Source organism: Ochotona princeps, chromosome 16, assembly GCF_030435755.1.
Source record: "Ochotona princeps isolate mOchPri1 chromosome 16, mOchPri1.hap1, whole genome shotgun sequence".
In the NCBI taxonomy this organism is placed as follows: domain Eukaryota; kingdom Metazoa; phylum Chordata; class Mammalia; order Lagomorpha; family Ochotonidae; genus Ochotona; species Ochotona princeps.
The window spans coordinates 9,509,529-9,529,623 of record NC_080847.1 but is presented as its reverse complement, the minus strand read 5'-3'; the positions used below and the strand labels follow the sequence as shown (position 1 = coordinate 9,529,623).

General features: G+C 54.6%; 1 protein-coding gene across 1 annotated transcript in view; it reads right to left on the bottom strand.

Annotated features, from left to right (window-relative positions):
• Window positions 1-356: 356 nt before the first annotated feature.
• FA2H (fatty acid 2-hydroxylase) overlaps window positions 357-20,095 on the bottom strand; it is a 46,581-nt gene continuing 26,842 nt past the window's right edge. The window contains exons 2-7 of the mRNA XM_004584029.2: window positions 19,152-19,244; window positions 10,453-10,595; window positions 9,768-9,874; window positions 5,420-5,592; window positions 3,520-3,772; window positions 357-511 (exon numbers count right to left, since the gene is read on the bottom strand). Of these exons, the coding sequence (XP_004584086.1) occupies window positions 432-511; window positions 3,520-3,772; window positions 5,420-5,592; window positions 9,768-9,874; window positions 10,453-10,595; window positions 19,152-19,244 (849 nt within the window). The 3' untranslated portion in view covers window positions 357-431. The remainder of the gene's footprint in view (window positions 512-3,519; window positions 3,773-5,419; window positions 5,593-9,767; window positions 9,875-10,452; window positions 10,596-19,151; window positions 19,245-20,095) is intronic.

Below are 20,095 nucleotides of genomic sequence, written 5' to 3'. Positions count from 1 at the left end.
AGGCGTCACGTGTCTCTCGCCCGGAGACTACTTCATCCACCTCAGGGCTGCAGAGCGAGCGGCCCTCAAGCAGGCGGGAGGGCGGCTCCGGGTGACACAGGCCCTGCTGCCAAGGTGGAGGGGGCTCCCAGCTTGCTGGAGGTGCTGAGGCACTGGCTTTGGGGGTCAGTTTCCTTCATTCCCCTGGGGGCTGTCCCCCCCCTCCCCACGGCCCGTGGAGAGCCCTAGGAGAGGTTCCCAGGAAACAGCCAGTCCCTGAGGGGCCTCCGGGCCACCAACGACCAGCGTGCTCCCCCCCGGGGTGGACGACGGTCCTGCCTCGGGGTCTCCACCAGGCCCCAGGGTGGGCTGGGGGTAAAAGGAGCGGCGTTCCGCGGGCAGGGCTGGGGGCGGGAGGGAGGCGCTGGGGTGGGGGGGACAGGTGAGGGCGGTCACTGGGTCTTCGGGTGGGGTTCCTCTGGGATGAGGGTGTGGAAAAAATGATCCCATAATTTAGTGCTGATGCCGAATCCTATACAGGGAAAGAAAGGAGAAGGAAAGTGAGGCACCGGAGGGAAAATCCAGGAGGGGATCAGCCCTTCCCAGCGCCCTCCTACACGCATCCTCACAGGAGCCCAGGGTCGGCCTCCTCCAGGGTGTTGCGGGACATAACGCAGGTGGCTTATCTGCCCCTGATCGTGGGGCAGCCTGCTCCAGTTTCTTCCGCTGTCCCGGGGCTGAGTTTGCCCCCTGCCTCAGGGCTGGCGCTCTCTTTCCCCAAGCACCAGGACACTGACTTTTTTTTTTTGCACCTCTGGCTCTGCGGACATCTCTCAGTTGCAACCCCCTGTCTGGACCATCTTTCTAGAACTTTGCTGCCCCCACGTGGCCGCTGTGTCCTGGACGTGTGCCTGGGGGAGCTCAACTTTAGGTTTCAGTTCCTTAAACACTGACAACTTTGGTTACTAGAAAGCATGGAGCAGCTGACAGCCATGAGTCTACCTTTTGATGGTCAAGTTTATACATTCTAAGATGGAGACCAAGTGTTTCCAGGGGTAATACAGCACCAAGATTGAGGTGTGCTGTCGGTGTAGTCAACCTTGAATTTCCAAGACATGAGAGGTCCCATTGACAATGCTTTATGTTAGTTACAGATTGAAATGGTATTTTTGGTTGTTATTCAGCTAAATAGATATTTTATGAAAATGTTTTTTCAGGACATGTCCAGCCCAGGAGTTAAGACTCCTTTGCTGCATCAGAGGGCCTGGGTTTCCTGCCTGGCACCAGATCCAGCTTCTTGCTAACACAGACCCTGGGAGGCAACAGTAGTGGCAGGGGAGGGGCTGGAATTGAATTCCTGGCTCCCACATGGCAAACCTGGCTTCTAACCTTGGTTCCACCCTAGCTCCATCCATTGTGGCCATTTGGGGAACATATTAAGTGGGTGGGAACTCTTTGCTTCCTAAATGAAAAAAAGTGATTTTTAAAATAAATTTCTTTCTTTTTTACTATAAAATGGCTCATTTATTGATTGGCTTATTTATTTGACAGGAAGAGAGTAGGAGACAGAGAGATCTTCCATCGACTGGTTCACTCTTTCAAATGCTTGCAGCAGCTGGGGCTGGGTCAGGGCCAGAGTCGGAGGCTGGGAACTCAGTCTGGGCCTACCCATGTGGATGGCCGGAACCCAAGTACTCAAGCCACCTTGCTGCCTCTGCGGTCTGCATGAGCACAGAGATGGAGTCAGAGGCTGGAGTTGGGTGTGGGAATGTGGGTGTCCCAACCCCAGGGACAAACGCCTGTTAATACTTTCACTTTTTAATGTGGCCACTAGAAAACTAAGGACTGTCTATGTGGCCTGCATAATACAGGCATCACGTTTCACCTGCTAGGGGTATGTTTGGAGAAATGCTTTCTCGGACAAATTCCATCTCTGTGCAAACATTGGTGTCTTCTACCAAGGCAGGTATAATGACATTAAATGACAGATACCATCCAAGCCCACTAAAATCTTGGCCAGGAAACCACAGGAGGCACAGAAATTACCCAGCCATTCCCTAATTGCTTGAGAACCCACCAATGGGGAATGTCTTCCCCGCAGGTTCCCGCCTAGACAAGGGAGGGTCAGGGATGCTTAAAAACCCACTACCTGGTTCCTCAACAGTTAAATAACTGAGTACTTGCTCCAAGATAAACACTCCATCAGATCCTTTGGATGGAAAGGTAACTCAAAACATGTAAATGAATTACTGCAGTACTGTGAGATAAGTACAATTAAGAAGCTAGCTATAAAGTATAGGGGTAAATAGAGAAGTGATTATGTCTTGAAAAAAGTTGGGAAGTCTTGTCTTCTAGAGATCATTTTTAAGCTGATTGTTGGAAGAATTAGGGACTTGCCAGATGGAAAAGTCCAGGCAGAATGTAACACAAAGTGAAAAGGCCAAAATCTAGGAATGACAGAGTGTGTTCCTAGTTTGTTTGTTTGTTTGATTGTACTGCTTTTGTTTCAGGAAGAATTTAAGGTAATTTATGTTCCAGTCTTTTCATACTGGAGTGGTTAGAGATGAGACTCAAAGATGGCAGGAAGAATATTATCAAGAGTTTTGTAATTGATGCTTGAATATGAATTTTATATAATGGAAAACGAGCCCAAGAGGACTGATAATCAGATTTGTTGTGAATTTTCTGTATATTGAATGAATGAAGATAGAAATTGAAGATTAATATGTACATTTACATGATTTCATTTTTGTAAAAGGCAAAAGTGCATTTATGTGTGTTTATATATACTTGTATATACAAAGGAAAATGTTTCAAAGGATATACTTTAACTTGTTCACAGTGATAACCTCTGGGGAATGGGATTAGAGGGAAGGGGATTTATGTGGCTGTCTGTATACTGGGTGGGATATTGTGCTTTTATTTCTGTATTTGAATTTTTAATAAATATGTATTATTTATAATAATAAAACAAAACCCAATACCCTTCTGAAAATCTAGGTGTCTCTCCCTTTCTCAAGAGGGAGCCCATCTCCCAGACCCCTCCTGGGAGGTGCTTTCTCCTTCCCTCTTTCTTTCCATGTTCACTTATTCACCTCACAAATATAACTTCTCTGTCTGCAACTCATTTCCGGCTTTTTGTTTGTATGCTAAGCTGAGGAAAGAAGCCACCGAGCTTTGCTGGTAACAGTGACCAAATCTGGAGTGACTACAGCTGCATGCGGGGGCCACTGTGCGGCACCATGTTTTGGGGTGCGTGACCAAATTTCAATGGACAGTGCGAGGTCTTCTTCCCCCCCCAAGGTAACTCAAATGTCACCTTGTTTGACTTCCCCTTAGTGGCATTTCGTACTGTTCCTCATTTGTCCCCACACAGCCACATGCACCTGTGAACAAACAGCAAGGAGGAAGCCCTGGGCATGCCCCAGCATTTAGGACCATGCCCAGCCATTCATGGTGAGAACTGGGCTCAGTGGCAGCTGTGCAGCCAACCAATCTAGGAGCCTGTGGGGGAGGCTGGGAGGCCCCTGGCCGGCTCACCTGACTTCTGATGTGCAAAGTGATGCTTCACGTGGTGGGCCTTCATGTTGTACAGGTAGGAGCCCTTGTGGGGTGAGCCGAAGTGTAGGTAGTAATGGGTCATGTCGTAGAGGACATAGCCCAGGAGGCCCCCGGCGAACAACGTGCCCCCCACCGCCTCAGGCAGGATGAGTCGCAAGGTCACGTAGAAGAAGGCAATCACCAGGGAGGCCGGCACAGGAGGGAAGACCAGGCGGGAGCCATCGAAGGGTGACTGCAGATGAAGAGGCCCATGTGTCAGAGGCGGCTCTGGCTCAGGGTTCCGGGGTGCCACACGAGAGACGCTCCCCAAGGAGATGGGCATAAAACAGCCCATACACTCTAAGGGTGGGGTTGGGCGATGGTGACCCCATCACTGGTGGGCCTGTATTTGGTGGCTCTAGGAAGGGCTGACCACCTAGGCCCTGGAGGCCAAGACAGATCATCCTGCTTCCCATTTCCAAGCTGGTGTGGATGAGGCAAAGCCAAGCACACAGGGCCAGATGTGGTGTGGGACAGTCTGGGCAGAACAGTGGCTCAGGCCCCCTTCCTCTGAGGGTGATCCTGGAAGTGTCCACAGATGTGCTGTCTCGTATCCCAATGCCAGGCCCTCTTAGTGCTGGGGGCTGCCATCCCAGTGGGCCAGACCCTGTGGCAGTGGAGGCTTTGGCCCCGAGTGTTGGAAGTCGGGGGCCTAGAGAGCTCAGAGACAGCTTGGTGGCAGGCTCTGTGAGAGGAGAGAGCAAGTCTGTAGTGCAGGAGGAGAGGGTGGGGACAGTGCTGCCGGCTGTGGGCCTCCCTCCATCAGAACCGGGCAGCAGGGCCAGGGCAGGAGAGGGGAAGAATGAACAGCAGGAAGGACAGAGGAACCTGGCTTGGCAGCAGTTGTTGTGTCCTGTGGTGTAGACGCTCCCAATACAGCCTTGGGTGTGCTCACAGGGCTTGGGCCCCAGGTCCCAGACCTTCCCCCGGAAAGCTGGAGCTGCAGCAGCTCCTCCTGCTGGGCTGGAATGGAGCTGGCTGGACCAGAGGGAAGTCTTGGGAGAATGAGCCTGCTTGAGCCCCTCCTCAGGGGACGCAAGGCAGAAGGAAGGGTCTTGAGTCCCCTGAAGCTGGGAAAGATGGCTGTTGTGGTGGTTTATAGGGGAGGGGTTGGAGGAACGTGAGGGGGATGAAGGATGGGGCAGCTGACACAGTAGGCTCTGGGCGGCAGAGGCTTGGTGGGCTGGAAGAGCAGGCGGGCAGCCCACCCAAGCGAGCTGGGAAGTCTGAGGGTCCCGGAGAGACCTTGGGTGTGTCTGCGCTCACTGGGAAGCTTTCTGGCCTCTTGTGTCTGCTGTCTTTGCAGCAGGGAGGAGAGCGTGGGGGTGAGGATGGGGGTAGGTGGGTGGGGAGGTCTGCCCTGGAAAGCTTGGACACAGGGAGGGGCTCCTAGGACGGGCTGAGGACAGCACCATGCAGGGTCAGCGACACTCGCTTTGCTAGCCCACCTGGCTTCTAGCTCCACTTTTCCCACAGTGAGTCCCTTAGTGCCTTCATTGTGCCCCTCAAATTCCCCACCCTAGGCACTGGCCTCAGCTTCCTGCTCTGTGGAATGGGGAGAATTGCAGAGCCCACTTCAGAAGGAAGCTGCACAGGGCAAGGAGTTTTGTTCATTTTGGTCACTGATGCTTGGCACCTAGGAGGTACCAGGCATGAGCGAATGAATAAAGGGTGATGCAGGGTGGCTCATGTGGATATATGTATACACACATACACACTCACACACTCCTGTCTTGTTCAGAGGAGGATGCCCAGACAAGCCAGCTCCTAACTCTCCCCGTGCAGCCTCGAATGCCCCCAGGGGCTTCCCCGGTGGCTCCCACCCCCTGGTGGGGCTCACCTTGTGGTGCTGGCCATGCATCACGAAGTGCAGCATGATGAGGTAGTAGCTGTCGCTGGGTGGCTTCATGTGGAACAGGAAGCGATGGATGAGGTACTCGATGAGGCTCCACAGGAACACGCCCAGCATGAAGAGCCCGGGGAACACGGACTCAGGCACGGCCACCGAGTACTCTGCAGGGGTGCCGAAGGGCAGGCAGGGTCAGGCCCGGGGCGGCAGGTGGCAGGTCCCTGGCTCATCACCCCTGCTTGGTGAGGGAGGGGCTGCCCTCTGTCCAGTACCTGTTGTTAGGGGTGTGTATGTGGGGGCAGGCCTGGGGGGGTGGGGCAGGGTCAGCTGGCACCTCCACCTCTGTCTACCTTCTCCGTCCTTCTTGCTCCCCAGGGAGGAGGAGCCCAGAGCAAGCCATGGCTCCTTGCAACAGCGCCACAACAGACATGGGTGGCCCAATGCTGTGCTTCCCTGGCTGCTGCTTGTGTCCCTTAGCTGCACTTTTACGGGACAGTGCTGACCCTGCCTCTGTGACGTAGGTGTGCAGGGACAGACGGGCTCACCCCGCGAGGCAGGGTGGAGCTGCCCCATCCCAGCCCCACTCCCTGGGCACATTGCCCTCTGCACCAAGAGCTCCTTGGCCCCTCTTTCATTTCATCCACAGACAGGCAGGTGGGCAGGATGCCCATCTCAACTTCGCTGCTTCCCACGGCCTCACCAAGGCCCTGAAAGTTGTCTTTTGTCCCCAATCTGCAAAGGCTGTCATGATGTATTTCTGCTAAATCCAAGTGATTTTCTCTGTCCTTCTCCCATCTGGCTGCGGTATATGATGTTAGCAACCACTTCTACTTGAATTTGCACAGATTCTTTTCCTTCTGATTAAGAGGTCATTTGAGAGAGACACACTCAGAGCTTCCACTGTTGGTCTTACTCCCCAAATGCCTGCAGCAGTTGGGAGCTGGTAATGCAAGTGGCCGTCGGTGGCAGGAACCTGACAGGTGGAGGGAACCCAGTTATTGGAGCCATCACTGCTGCCTCCCAGCGTGTGTGTTAGCAGGGAGCTGGACTCAGGAGCTGGAGGTGGGGACTGAACCTGGTACACTGATGTGGAAGGCAGATCCTAACCACTAGACCCAACACCTGCTTCATACAGGCTCCTAATCTGAGCTTTGTGAGTAAGCTGGATTTCAGGGTGATCTTGAAACTACTGAAATGGCGACACAATTCCACATTTGTGTGCTTCTGTAATTCTTGATGGTGGACGGTGAGAACACTGCTGGGACCCGGGCTCTCCCTCTTCCCTCTGGATGCTTCCTCTTAGGCTTCGTGGTAAGAGACTCTGCCTCGGCCTCCCAGGACCGAGCCCTGACCCTGCACCTTCTTTGCCCACTCACTGACTTCAGCCACACTTCACATGATGCCTCCCTGCAGATCCATGCCTCTACCCAGGCTGTGCAAGGCCACCTGCTATGGGGAGTGTCCACGCGGCTGGCCACCTCCCCGAGTCCCTGCCTCCTGAGGGAGACCCATTGTTCCCTCCCTCCATGCCCATCCTGTCACTCCTGCTGCATCTCCTGGGTCTCCTTCCTCAGTGACGGGTATCGACACACCAGAGGGGTTGAGCTCACCCTGTCCCTCTGCCCACAACCACCAGGTTCCCAAGCCCTGGCAGCCCCACCTTCTAAACACTCCTTGGCAGAGCGAAAGAAGCCCGCTGTGATAGGCTGCGGAGTGTGTGGTGCCACTAATAGAGAATGTCGGGATAGATAACATTCATGGAAACCGGAAGTGGGTGGGTGGTTGCTAGGGGGTGGGGAGGAAGGAGAGATGGGCACCCAAGGGGAGCAGGGTTCGCTTTGGAGGTACTGGCTTATATCTAGACCTAGACAGAGGTGCCCCTGAACTGTGTCCTTCCAAATGGCTAAGCTTCTGTTCCAGAAGTTTTATCTCCATTAAAAAAAAATACCAGAAAAAGTAACTTTACCTTATCACTTCATGTGCCCAGCACAGCATCAGCCATCAACTCTACCCTCTCCTCCTCGCACTATCCAAACCCTCCCACGGGGCCTCCCGACCTTCAGACAAAGCCAAATCCACGGCACGGCACTCAGGGTTCCACAAGACTTGACCCTGGCAGCCACCTCCTGTCTGTTCTTTGTCACCTGTCTGGTGTGTGTGTGGGTGGGGGGACGACAAACCAATCACCTGGCTCCTGGGGTGTGCCCCATTCCCCTGCCACACAGGCTCCTCCCTCTTACTCCTGATCACACTGCACTGTGGGGTCACCTGGCCTTTTGTCCTCCACGAGGAGATGAGCATTTCAAGGGCAGGGGGTTGGCTTTTGATTGTGCCTCTGCAGTGCTTATCCCAGCAGGTGCTTAGAGACTGGTAACCAGAATCAGTGGAGGAAGAAACCCTGAAAGTTACGCATAGTGAGGTTTACTCAGTGCCAATCTCAGGGCCAAAGGCCACAGGTGGATGGCAAGCAAGGGAGAAGGCCAAGGAAGGCAGACAGGGAGGGAACAGTAACCTTCCAGCTGGGTGGGCCAGGCCCTAGGCCAAGACACCCTCGACCTGCAGGAGCCGAGGCAGTTCAGGGTGTCTGTAGTCAGTGTCCCCCACTTCTCTCTGTACTGACTTGGGCAGCTGCTGTGGGCAGCAACAGCACTAGGTCCTGTCCAGCAGCCTCCCCTGGCCTTGCCCTGCGGCCCGTGTCTTGTGGTGGTGGGGTGCTGGGGGGTGAGGGAGGCATCGCTCATGCCACTGTTGCTGGCATCATGGCCACTAGCTTACACACGATACACTGGGCCTTTTTCACAGAGGCGCGTGTCGGCCGTCTGCAGAGCTCACAGGGCCCTCGAATCACCCTCTCCGCTGTGCAGAAAAGTCCCCTCCTATAGGGCAAGGCTCTGCCCGCCCCCTCACCCCAGCATCACCCCTGTCTGCCCATCCGGCCGGAGCTGGTACGGAGTGGCATCTCTAGAGGAATCCGGCAGAGGGACCCGGGCCAAAGCGTCAGCGTCCCCTTCCCCCTCCGGCGGCCAGCCCTGGCGGCCCTGCCACTGTTGGTGATTGTTAGGGGAGCGCTGGGCGGACAGTGGGTGATTGAGCGAGCCACAAGCCCCAGGGCTGTGCTGAGCTCGTCAATGTGGGCAGGCCGGGCAACACAGGGTGCTCCCCCCGCCAACTGGCAACTCTTGGCGGAGAGTGGTGGCCAACAGCAGCTCCAGGATGAGATGAGGAGGGTCTGCCTGTGGCTTGCACATTCCCCACCCCACCCTGGTCCCCACCCTGAGGCTCCCAAGGCCACAGCCACAGGGTCCCCCAGACATCTGAATCCCTCAGGCCTGGAGCGGCAGGCAGGCTGGAGAAGCCTGAGTTTGTGGAGGCGGAGGGGACCAGGGAGCTGGAGCCTGGGAGAGCAGGGAGGGGGCAGGGCTTGGTCAGAAAGCTCAGTGTACAGGTGTGATCAGGGCAGGGCACCCACTGGCGAGGCCTGGCACTCCTGCAGCAGCCAGAGGCGAGCTGGACCAGGATGGACAGACCACCTTAGGGGCATGGCGTGGCATGTACCTCAGCAGGGATGCTCCAGGCAGGCAGTGAGCCTGCAGGGCAGGCTGCCCCTGAACCCATGACTGCCCTGGGAAATGCAACTCCGCAGGCTGTTTGGACATTGCTTCACACCAACCCCTCTCTTCCCCGGCTCCTGACTAGAGCTGATGGGGGCAGTGGTGGTGGGGTGGGGGTGCTATTCACATCCTGGCCACATAACCTTGAGTCTCCAAGGCTTCAATATCTCAACTCTGTTTTATTTACTTATTTAAGTCAATAAGTAAAATTAAGGTCCTCATATTAACTGCTACAACACAATGAACTGAAACACATATACGCTTTGGACTGACTATGCCCTTGTAACTTTTTTTTTTTTTTTTTTTTTGCCCTTGTAACTCTTAAAGGTGATAACTTTGATGACGCATTTCTCCCAAGGGAGCATCTCTGGGCAGCTTGGTGCCCGGCACGTGGTCACTCGGTTGTCCCCTGCCAGGCTGGGGTCCTGCTGCATGGCCCTTTGTCTTGGGACCTCTCAGGGCACTCCTGGATCACGTGCTGCAAATCTTGTGTTATCCCCGAGGGCCATCCTCTGACTCCCTATAGCTTCTGCCGCTGTGTGGCTGGTGTTTGGCCCTGCCTGCAGGGTGGCACCATCTTCCCTCTTGGAAGACTCGCTTCTACATATCCATCTTATGGTAAGCCTCAGCGTTCTGTGTTCTCCAACACTCAGGATTCAGGGGGAAAAAACAGGAAAGCCCCCAGCCTCAGGATTTGGGCAATAGGTCAGGAAGGGAGCTGGTGTTACCTGTTGTGAATGAGGTGAAGAGTCGAACGTTGCCACGGGCCAGGGTTTGGTAGTAGGACCAGCTGAGGTACAGCATCAGGGGCAGCCAGATGATGGGGACGCTGTACCTGCAGGAAGGCCGGGATTGGATATATGCACAGGTTCTTAACAGGGTCCCTGGTGTAGAGACCTACATCTCAATGGAGAGGGGACACAGTGACACCTGGACACATGCACAAGGCAATATGGAGACCTGGGGTCAAAAGGGCAATGATGTGGGGGATAAGGAACAAGAAAAGAGGCCAGAGGCCATGGATCTATCTGCCTCTGTCTCTAAGGTGAGTTACTGTAGACAAAGGACTGTGCAACACAGCTGGATAAACACTGACCTCTTGTGGCAGAGTAGCTAATTGCAGGAAAAACTGTTACCACAGGCGCTGGAGGTTGGAAATGTCCCAGAGAAGCCTGAAATAGCCTAGGGGTGGCATTCAAAGCAGTTTCTGGCCAGGTGCTGGATTGTCAACTGCCCAGTGGACAGAATCATGCACAGGAACAGACGGTGCCCACGGCAGGTACTGCCCTCTCCAAGTGCTTCCAGCACAGTCCTGGGCTCTGAGGGGTGGAATCCATTTGCTCCTTCCCTTTTCCAACCTGATTGGCACTACTGCGGAGAGAAAAAGAGCCTGACAAGGTGAAGAAGGCTCACCAGACAGTCTTGGACAAGGCTTCGATGAGGTCTGACTGAAAGAGGCGGATGGGTCTGGTCACCGGCTGGTGGACCCACTCATCGTACTTCTCTCCCAGGTGGCCCACCTGCCATAGCAGTGGCTTCTTCCAGTCCACCAGGTCCTGCAAGAAACAAAGCCAGGTGGATGTGATGTGCTCGCCGTTGCACACATCAGTTCTCCTGTTGCCAGATTATAGCCACCTCTCCCCTGCTAAGCTCATGACCTTCTGTGTGGGGGCTCCTCACTCTTCTGCTTTTGGGATCCAGAACTGATCCCTATACTACAGCAACAGAACCCAGACTGGGCCTAGGACCCAAATCAGCGCGATGAGCTGCTAAACACAGAGTCAGCCTGAAGAGTTGGCTAGCCCAGAGGATGCCAAGCCAACAAGCTACACACACTGACTCTTGGTGGATACATCTCCATGACACACCTGAAGCTGCAAGTCTTGCCCAAGACATTTTTCTGTGAAGACAAGTACTTGGATCCTGGCTGCCCAGGACTCTATAGCAACAGGAGCAGGTGCCTTCTGCATCAGGAATAACACAGGTCCTTTCCCTTTCGCCCGAGCTGCCTTCCTGGTGTTGGGTCCATGCAATTCATTCATTAATCCATTCAAATAGCCGTGCAATCAACAATCTGCCTAATACTTCTTAATGAGAAATGCATATTATGACAAAAAAACATTGCACGGGTTCCAATTTATTTTTTAAACCAAAAATAAACTTATCTCTTAATTTCATTTATTTCCCCCCTACACACTTTTTGAAATATCCATGTAGATACCTAGTGTTGGGGGAGATTCAACAGGATTTTTTGCTTTTTACAGTTTAGGATTTATCTGGAATCTGGCTTTTGGAGTTGGGCTTAGCTGTACACCTTGGATCCACCACTTCCTGTGTGACCTTGGGAAAATGACTCTTCTTCTCTGAGGCCATTTCATTGGTTACAAAATGGGAGAAGCGAGAATAACGGTGCTTGCATTGAGGGCTCTGTGAGATGGGGCAAACACCCAGGGTTTGGCAGCGGACTTGGGATTTAGAGTTGCAGCTCAGATGGTCTGGAGGGTTTGACCAGAGGGTGAGGAGAGCAGGGTATGAAGAGGGGGTCAGCCCAACAGTGGCCCAGTTAGGGCCTCAAGCAGCACCTCTGTGGGAGGCAGGAGATTAGCTGAGAGCAGACATCCTGCAAGGGGCTGCAGGGTTGCAGATCTGTCCCCAAGGTGGGATGTATGGGTGCCACTGGTCCTCACAAGCTGACTTCCAGGGGCAGGGGAGAAATATTAGAGACCGTACTTCTTTTTTAAAAAGTTATTCATTTATCTATCTGGGAAGCAGAGAGATCTGCTAACTGCCATTTTACTTTACAAATGCTCACAACTCTTAGGGTGGGGTGGGGTGGGGCTGGAGCCTGAACATCAATTTAGGCAGGCATCCCACTAGTCCAGCCATTACCTGCTCCCTCGCAGGTGTGCACTAGCAGGAAGCTGGAGTAATTGCAACTGGAGGTGGGATTTGAAAACCAGGCACTCTGATACAGGATGCGGGCATCTTATCTCTTAAGCCAAGCACCTGCCTCTAGAGAGGCCATCTCTCTAACAGTGAGATCTTTTTCTCCTCTTTGAAGCCACATTTGAATGTGTCCTAAAGCACGGGGTACAAGAGCATACTGGGCATGCAAGTAATAGAGAGATAATTATAGCAGACACCATACAGCAGTGTGCTCAAAATGTTCACTGCCAGGGAAGAAAAACATTTGGAGGCCACAGCTCTAGGTGATGAGAAGCCTCAGAGATTCCCGACAAGTCAGTGAACTGCAGTTGTAAAGGATAATAAACAGGAAGATGGGACCACCCTCAGCGCCTGGCTTTGCCCATCAGCAGCCATGGAATCCTGGACAAGAAGTCTCTACTTTTTTGTGGAGCCTGTGGGCCCCAGTCTACCACCCCCAATCAGGATGAGGTGTGGTGAGTGTTCCAGTCATCTCCAGAACAGGGTGGAAGGGTGGGCAGTGGGAGCAGGGAGGCAGCTGCTGCAGGCGGGCAGGACGTGGACAGGCCAGGGAAGAGAGGAGCACAAGAGATTTGGAAAACCCTTCCTGGGATCCAGGCTGGAATCCCATCCTGGCACAGATGTCCTCCCCAAAGCTGCCGCAGCCCCAGGGGCTCTCCCAGGAACAAGCATTCACATGCATCTAGCTGCTCTGGGGCGAAGCTAGGTCTCCTGCTATGGCTTGGGAGCAGGGACGTGGAAGGGTCCTGTAGGCAGCAAACAAGGTCCATGGGCATCCTCCCTGCACCTGTGGCTGGGAGGGAAGGCCCACAGAGGGCTGTGGCTCCTGCTGTGTGCCACTGGCAGGTCCCAGGTGCTGGCTGCCTTCCTGAGGCAGGGGGAGGGGATTACTTCCTGCTTCTCGGGCTGGAAGATGACTCAGGTCAACCCGGAGCTGTCACACCCTGTCACCAGCTAGACAGGCAACTCTCCAAGCCCCGCCCTGAGGCTGCTCCCTTTCTGACCCCAGGATCCTTGATCTCACCTCTTGGGGCACGTGACCTCATGGGATATGTGCTGCCTCGTTCCTTGTCTTTCTCCACCCTAGATCTCTGAACACACACATATGCATACATGCACGCACACACACATACACATACCCCACCCTGCCACCTCCACCAGGAAAAGCAACTAGAGGAATCAGCCGGCAGGCAGCCTGTGTTTGCATCTTATCTTGCAGCAGCCTGCGGAGCCCCACCTCCAGGGTCATGGGGAGAATGTGAAGCTTTGTCCCAGTTGCAGTAACTCGAGCAGTTGTTTGGTGCCAGGCTGGGTTCTGAACACTTTCCATGGTTAAGTCAATTGCTCCCTAGCACATGCCTAACCAGGTAGGTACTAAAATCGTTGCTGTCCTGCACATGGGGCCACAGAGGCGAGGACCTGTTTGAGGCTGCCCAACTACGTCCTCCTGCTGAGTTGGCTCCTAAACCCTTGAGAAATGGCCATCTTGGTCCCTGGTTCTATTTCTTGGCCTGAAGTCCACTTGATAATACTAGAACCATACAGGCTCTCTTAAGCCTGACATTGCCAATGTTTGTCTTTTTTTCCTAACCCTTTACTTCCAACCTGTGTGCGTGTTTACAGTTAATGTGCATCCCCTGTAGCTAGCAGACAGTTGAGTCCTGCTTTCTATGGGGCCAGTCTCTGCATTTTAATTGGAATGCTTAGCATCTGTACCTTCCTGCTGTTTTCTATTTACTCTATTCTTCCCTTACCTTTCTTGGATTCAGTATTCTAAAATATTCTTTTTAAAAGACTTCTTGATTTGAAAGGCCAACTTTCAGAGAAAGAGACACAAAGAGAAGTGTCCATCCACAGGGTCACTACTTAGATGGCTGCAATAGCTGGGACTGGGCCAGGCCAAAAACAGGAGCCAGGAACCTCTTCCAGGTCTCCCATATGGGTGGCAGGGGCCCAAACATTTGAACCATCTTCTGCCATTTTTCCCCAAAATTAGCTGAAGGCTGAATCAGGAATGGGGCAGCTTGAACCAGTGCCCACGGAGAATGCCATCAATCATAGGCAGTAGCTTAACCCTCTACTTTTTCTTTGTACGTGTATATATATTTTTTTCCTAAAAATATTCTTACATTATTTCCTCTACTTTTTAGCCTCCACCTTTCTGTGTTTTTCTCCTAGTTGTTACTTTGACGATGATACCATACAACCTTAGCGTATCACCATCACAGATGAAACCCTGTACATCACAACACCCCTATACCCGAGTCTCCTCTGTGCATGTCACTCAGACTTAGTTACATTAGACAAGGAGGAGGGTGGACCTTTCTCTCAGCCGTGGACTGGTTTGGGCCAAATGTTTACCCCTTGTTCTATTTTGCTGCTATTCTGTAAAGCAGGTAGAAAATTTGCCAGATTCTTTCGGATTCCTAAGTGTAACTCAGCAGAACTGCAGGAAGAAATGCCTAGGTGACTAGCCAAACAGGGATGGTGCCAGCCTATCTCGTACCCGGGTAGGCAGGAACCACATCAAATGGAACGGAAGACTGCAGCGAAGTTGCTGAAGGGGGGAGGTCGGGCAGCGGTGGTCCCCGCTGCTGTTTGTTCCCTCTTGCCCTCAGGAGTAGGCACTGGCCCTTTGGACAGATGGTGAGTTCACAGAGTCAGTCCTAGGGCTGCCAGGGGACTGCCCATGGCCTTGGTGGGTGGGGAGGACTCCAACCCAAGCTCTGAATCCGGCCCGCAATGCACCTCTAGGGGAAGACGCTTTGCTCTGTGGGGCTGAGGACCACTATGGAGGAATTCCAAAGATTTGTTTTCCCTGCCCCTCAGGTTTGCCAAATTCGCCCCCCCACCCCAATCATCCAAAGCCTCAATCCTGTTATTCCAGGGGATGTGCTTGTGCCCCACGCACACACGCAGAATGAATGAGAACGGTGAGGCCCGGCTCTGTGAATGGGGCTGGCTGATGATCCTCAGCTCTGTGAGCTGCAATTTCACAAAGCTGGGTCATCCCCCAAGGGCCTGACCTTGACCCTGCATTAGGTGGATCCGCACTGCCCTGTGTCCTTTCTCAGCTGGGGGCAGGCAGGTGCTGGCCCTCCTCCTGGGGCTGGTCATTCTCATCAGGGCAGCTGGCCGGCACCTGGTTTGGGGCAGGCAGGATGCTCAATATCCAGTGAGGTCGACCTCACTTTCTGCTCTGCTCAGTGACCTGGGCTCCTGGTCTGGGCCCCTTCCACCTAAAGCTTCCCTGTCTCCCTTCATAACAGATCCTCCTGTTAGAGCCAGGCAAAATTGATTGCTCAGAAGGCCGTGCCAGCCTTCAGAGTCACACAACTGAATCCAAACCAGGTGGCTGAAGGCAAGATATGTCCAGAAACCATTATAGGATGGGCAGCTGGTAGGGGTCGGGGGCAGCGCCTTTGGTGATTCAGAGATGCGGCAGTGGGTGGGGCTGGGCTCCCAGGAAGTAGATGCAAGTTGGGAGTTTGGCCAAAGCACCTTGCTGTCCATAGTGTGGGCCCTGTGCCCCTCCCCGACCTAGCTCTGCCCCTGCCCCAAGGGAAGGGGGAGGGCCTCTTGGGCTATGCCAGGAATGCAGCTGAGGCAGCGCCTGAGCCAGCAGGGGAAAGGGCAGCCCGCTGCCCCCGGGGATGGGCAGGAGGACTGCCAGGGTAGAGAGGAGGTCGTCTCTACTCTCCTCCATCCACCTCCCACTCCTGGCTAGGTCCCCTTCTACCTGGGCAGCACAAGGCCCAGGTGGCCCAGGACGTAGTCCTGGGACTGGCCCAGCCTGGGAGCAGCTGGGCTTAGAGTTTGCTTCTATCCAATGACCACAATGATGGGCCCATGTGGGAGCCCAGCAGCTGCTGGTGCCAGCAGCCCGTCCCACAACCAACCTCAGACAAAACAATGGTTTAAAGAAACGTCCTTGGGGGCCCAGGGCGCAGGGCTCCAGGGCAGCCAGGGAGGCAGAGGAGTATGGACTCAGGGTGGGGAAGGAGGGGAGTAAGGACAAGCAGTTCACACCCATGCCCTGGCCATTTCCTGTCCCTGACTGCCGGGGGCGGGGCGGGGGCTGTGGCAGCTGCCTTTCACACATGAGAAGAAAGGGTGGCAGGCTCAGCTGCCCGTGCTGTGTTGGGGCCTGAACTGCAGCCCTGTAAGCAGGGACCCTCACCCAGCTTGGCTGTGGCCGTGAACTCTCAGCACCGAGGCTTTGAGGAGCCTGGGGTGGCGGTCGGTGGGGCAGCAAGGTGGGGCTGCAGGCCTCCCACCTGGGGTCTAATGGGCAAGTTCAAGTGCACATTACAGCCCCTGGTATCATGGGGTTTGTGTGTGTGATAGGTGAGGGGTAGGGGCAGGGAATTTGGGCAGCGGACCACTGTGCTTCCTTAGAGGATGCATGCAGCTGAGGATCCTAGCTGTCTTATAGGGAAGAGTGCTCATGGTCACTGACAGCCTCCTGGGGCTGGGAAGAAGCCAGTGATGCTGGAAGCTGGCTTGGGCCTCGGGCGACACCAGAGGAACATATGGTCAGGTTTGGGAGACATCTCCGGGACCCGCTTGGCTTCTTCCCTCCCGCCACCCCCTCTCCAGACACAAACCTCAGGGGCTCAGGTCCTGGAGAAGGGTCCTGGCAGAGAGAGGGCAGGCCCCCTGGGCTGCGAACCAGCCTGTCAACAACTAGCTGGGAGAGTTAAGGTCTTTCTTCTCTGTTACTCCAGGACAATTAGAATCCTTCAGTTCACAGGATCGGATCAGATAAGGAATCAGGCATGCAAAGCAGCTCCGCACTGTGACCTTCACCTGTTGCTAGCTATGCCTCCTGCTGGGGGTGTCCAGATAGGGAACTTCTGCAGACACCTCAGGTTCTGCCCACTTCCTCTCCTTACCCGGCTGCGGGGAGGGCTGACTTCCAGGTGGGAAGGGTGGTTCAGAGGGTGCCCAAGGGAGATCTCTGAAAATCGAGGACATGGGGAAGGTGCCAGTAGCATGCCCAGAAACCAAGAGCGGTAGACAGCTCCAGCTGCTGAAACGGCCCAGACTCCAGGACAGCTGGATTCCAGATATCATGAACAGGCATGCAAGGCAAGGAGCTGCAACCTGGCTTCTTTTTTTTAAGATTTATTTATTTTTATTGGAAAGGCAGATATACAGAGAGGAGGACAGAGAGGAAGATCTTCCGTCCAATGATTCACTTCCCAAGCAGCCGCAATGGGTGGAGCTGAGCCAATCTGAAGCCAGGAGCCAGGAGCTTCCTCCCTCTTGGTCTCCCATGTGGTACAGGGTCCCAAAGCTTTGAGCCATCCTCAACTGCATTCCCAGGCCACAGGCAGGGAGATGGATGGGAAGTGGAGCTGCCAGGATTAGAACCGGCGCCCATATGGGATCCTGGTGTGTTCAAGGTGAGGACCTTAACCGCTACACTATTGCGCCGGGCCTGCAACCTGGCTTATTAACCCACAAGAAAATGGTCCCTCCCAACCGAGTGATCACAGACCATTCAGAAACAGTGGCAGTAAAATTCCATACAGAGCCCAAAAGGTGGACTGGATTGCACCTCTCAGCAGGCAGGTGGCAGGACTTGCTTCTTGCTATTGTTTATGTATTTAATTAAGAGGCGGTATGTACTTGTCAGGTCTGGGCCAAGCGCAGGCGAGAGCCAGGGACTCACTCCTTGTCTCCCATGTGAATAGCAGAAACCCCAGCACCTTGTGCCATCACAGCTGCCTCCCCGGGTGTGGGAGAGCAGGAATTTCAGAATTGGAAGGGGAGCCTGGGCTCAAACCAGGCATTCTGACATTGGATCAGTGACACAAGTTGCACCTTAGCCACTGTGCCGCACCATGCCCCTGTGCCTCCTGCCTCCTTTTTCCCCTGATCCCCTCCTGGCAGTCTCCCTGTGGGGCACAGCCCACCATGGGTCAGCGGTGTGGACCTGCCCCTCCCCTGACCTCTCATAGTGACAAGCTGGGCAACCTTGAACTACATCTCAGGGACCCTCCTCTGGAGCAGTCCCCTGCCAGCCTCAGACCATTGTGGCCCCTCCAGGGTGGTCCTTCCTGTCTGTGTCCCTGTGCTTGCCGCAAGCATCCAATCTAGTCTTTTTTTTTTTTTCTTTAGAGAACTCCTTCTCAATGTTCATTCCCGCAGGTGCCTCTCTCTGGTCCCCTGGATCCTCCTCAGCTTCTCTCCCAGGGCGAGGGCCTGACCTGCTCAGCTCCCAGGCTCCTTGAACCCACTCAAGCCGTCATCCCTCCTGCCCTTTAAGTCCAAGAAAACTTCCTTCAGCACCAAGACTCCAAGCCCTCTTCCTGGCCTCGAACATCACGTAGGCCCCATGTTGGCTACGTGCAGGTGTGGTCACTGATAAGGGGAGCTAGTAAGGGACCCTACAGGGGGAAGCAAGGTCAGGAGGTCCTGTTCCTGGGGGTGTACCCCAACCCCATTTTGCCTATGTGTCTCTGGGAGTCCACACATGTGTCCACACCAACAGGAAATGGCATGATGACTCTGCAGCAATGCTATGCCCCATGCTGGAGCAGAGCAGTGTCCCGGCCCAGTTCTCAGAGGGACCTCCCGGCAACGCCTCCTCTCTGTGCGCCCCATCCAGGGGTTGTGCTGCCGCCTGCAATGGCTCAGCACCTGCATACCTCAGCTCTCCAGCCACAGGTATCTGCTTAACCACGGCACGCCGCTAGCCTCCTGAGCCCAAGGGAGTATGTTGTCACCTTCGGCCTCTCCCTTACAAGGGGGTTGGCTCTGGGCCTGTCTTCCGCCCATCTACACGGGTTCCCTGCCCTGGAGCCAGCAATGACTCAGGGGATCTCAGGTGCCCAGGGCAGCTCTGCCTGCCTGGGGCCTGGGCCAAACGGGTGCAAGTATGGGTGTGTTGGCCCTGTTACTGTCCTCTTAGCTGTGGGTGTCCTGGCAGGAGGCCTTGGGGCTGGCCCTGGGCATACTCTCAGCCAACAAGTGGGCTTCTGGTGTATTGCATCCCCGCTTTTAACCCATGTGGCACCCCCATAACTTTGGCACAGGTTTGCTGCTCCAGGTCATACATGTGGACACTGGGCACCTGCCGCCCCTCCCACACCTTCCGTAGGCACCCACATCAGTCTCCCACACCCACCCCTCGCCCCTCTGCATCCCACGCCAGCTACCTTGTCCCAGTCCACTACTGTGAACCTTGGTTCGAGAGCAGGGTCTGTCTTCTGAGTTTCTGTGGAGGTGGCAGCCTCTTTCTCCGGGGGATCCTGAAAAGAGAAGACACGAGGGGTCACCTCCAACAGAGGAGGGGGGGAACCTTTTCCCGAGCTCCCCTGATGATGAGGTCATGAGGTGGCCAGGAGCAGCGGAGGCAGCGGGGTGGAAATCAAGGACGCAGAATCCTTTTTGCCAACAGGGAGGCACTGAAGCAGGTGGTACTCTTTTCTGCACTTTTTTTTTTTCTCTCAGAAAGTAAATTTCTGCAATGCGTAAAAGAGGCAGCGAGATCAGGGAGAGAGAGTTAAATGCAGAGAAACAAGAGTGGTTGAGGGGATGCTGTTTGGGGGGCAGGAAGGAGTGGGTCCCTGCCAGGTACCTCCAGTCACAGGGTAGCACCCAGGGCACTGTGCCACACCTGATGACTACCCTGCCCTCCTCCCACCTTCCTCCCTCGTATTCAATAGGTCCTGTGGGCTGCAGGCTGTGGCCTTGAGGCCCACCTGCACACAGTGCAAAAGGTAGCAGGGAGTGAGGGAGTCTTTGCTGCCAGTAACCCCACCACGTGGAGCTGGTAGAGGAGTGCCCAAGTAGGCTCAAGGTTAAATCGAATTGCCAAGAGGTAGAGGCAGCAGGAAATGGAATGTGCTGGGAAAATCACAGAGTCCCAGCCAGCCCTGACATCATATGGGGTGAGGCCTGGGAGAACAGGCTGGCACGGAGCTAAAACCCTCACTTCCCTGTGGCAGGGCGCTGGCCTTTGGCACCTGCCCTCTGCGATGCAGGGGAATCAGGGGGCTGGTGGGCACCGAGGGGCCCTTGGAAGTTGGACCATGGCAAGAGGCGAATAGGACTGTGCTGAAGACTCACTTGTGGTTTTGTATTTCTAAGCTTTATTTAT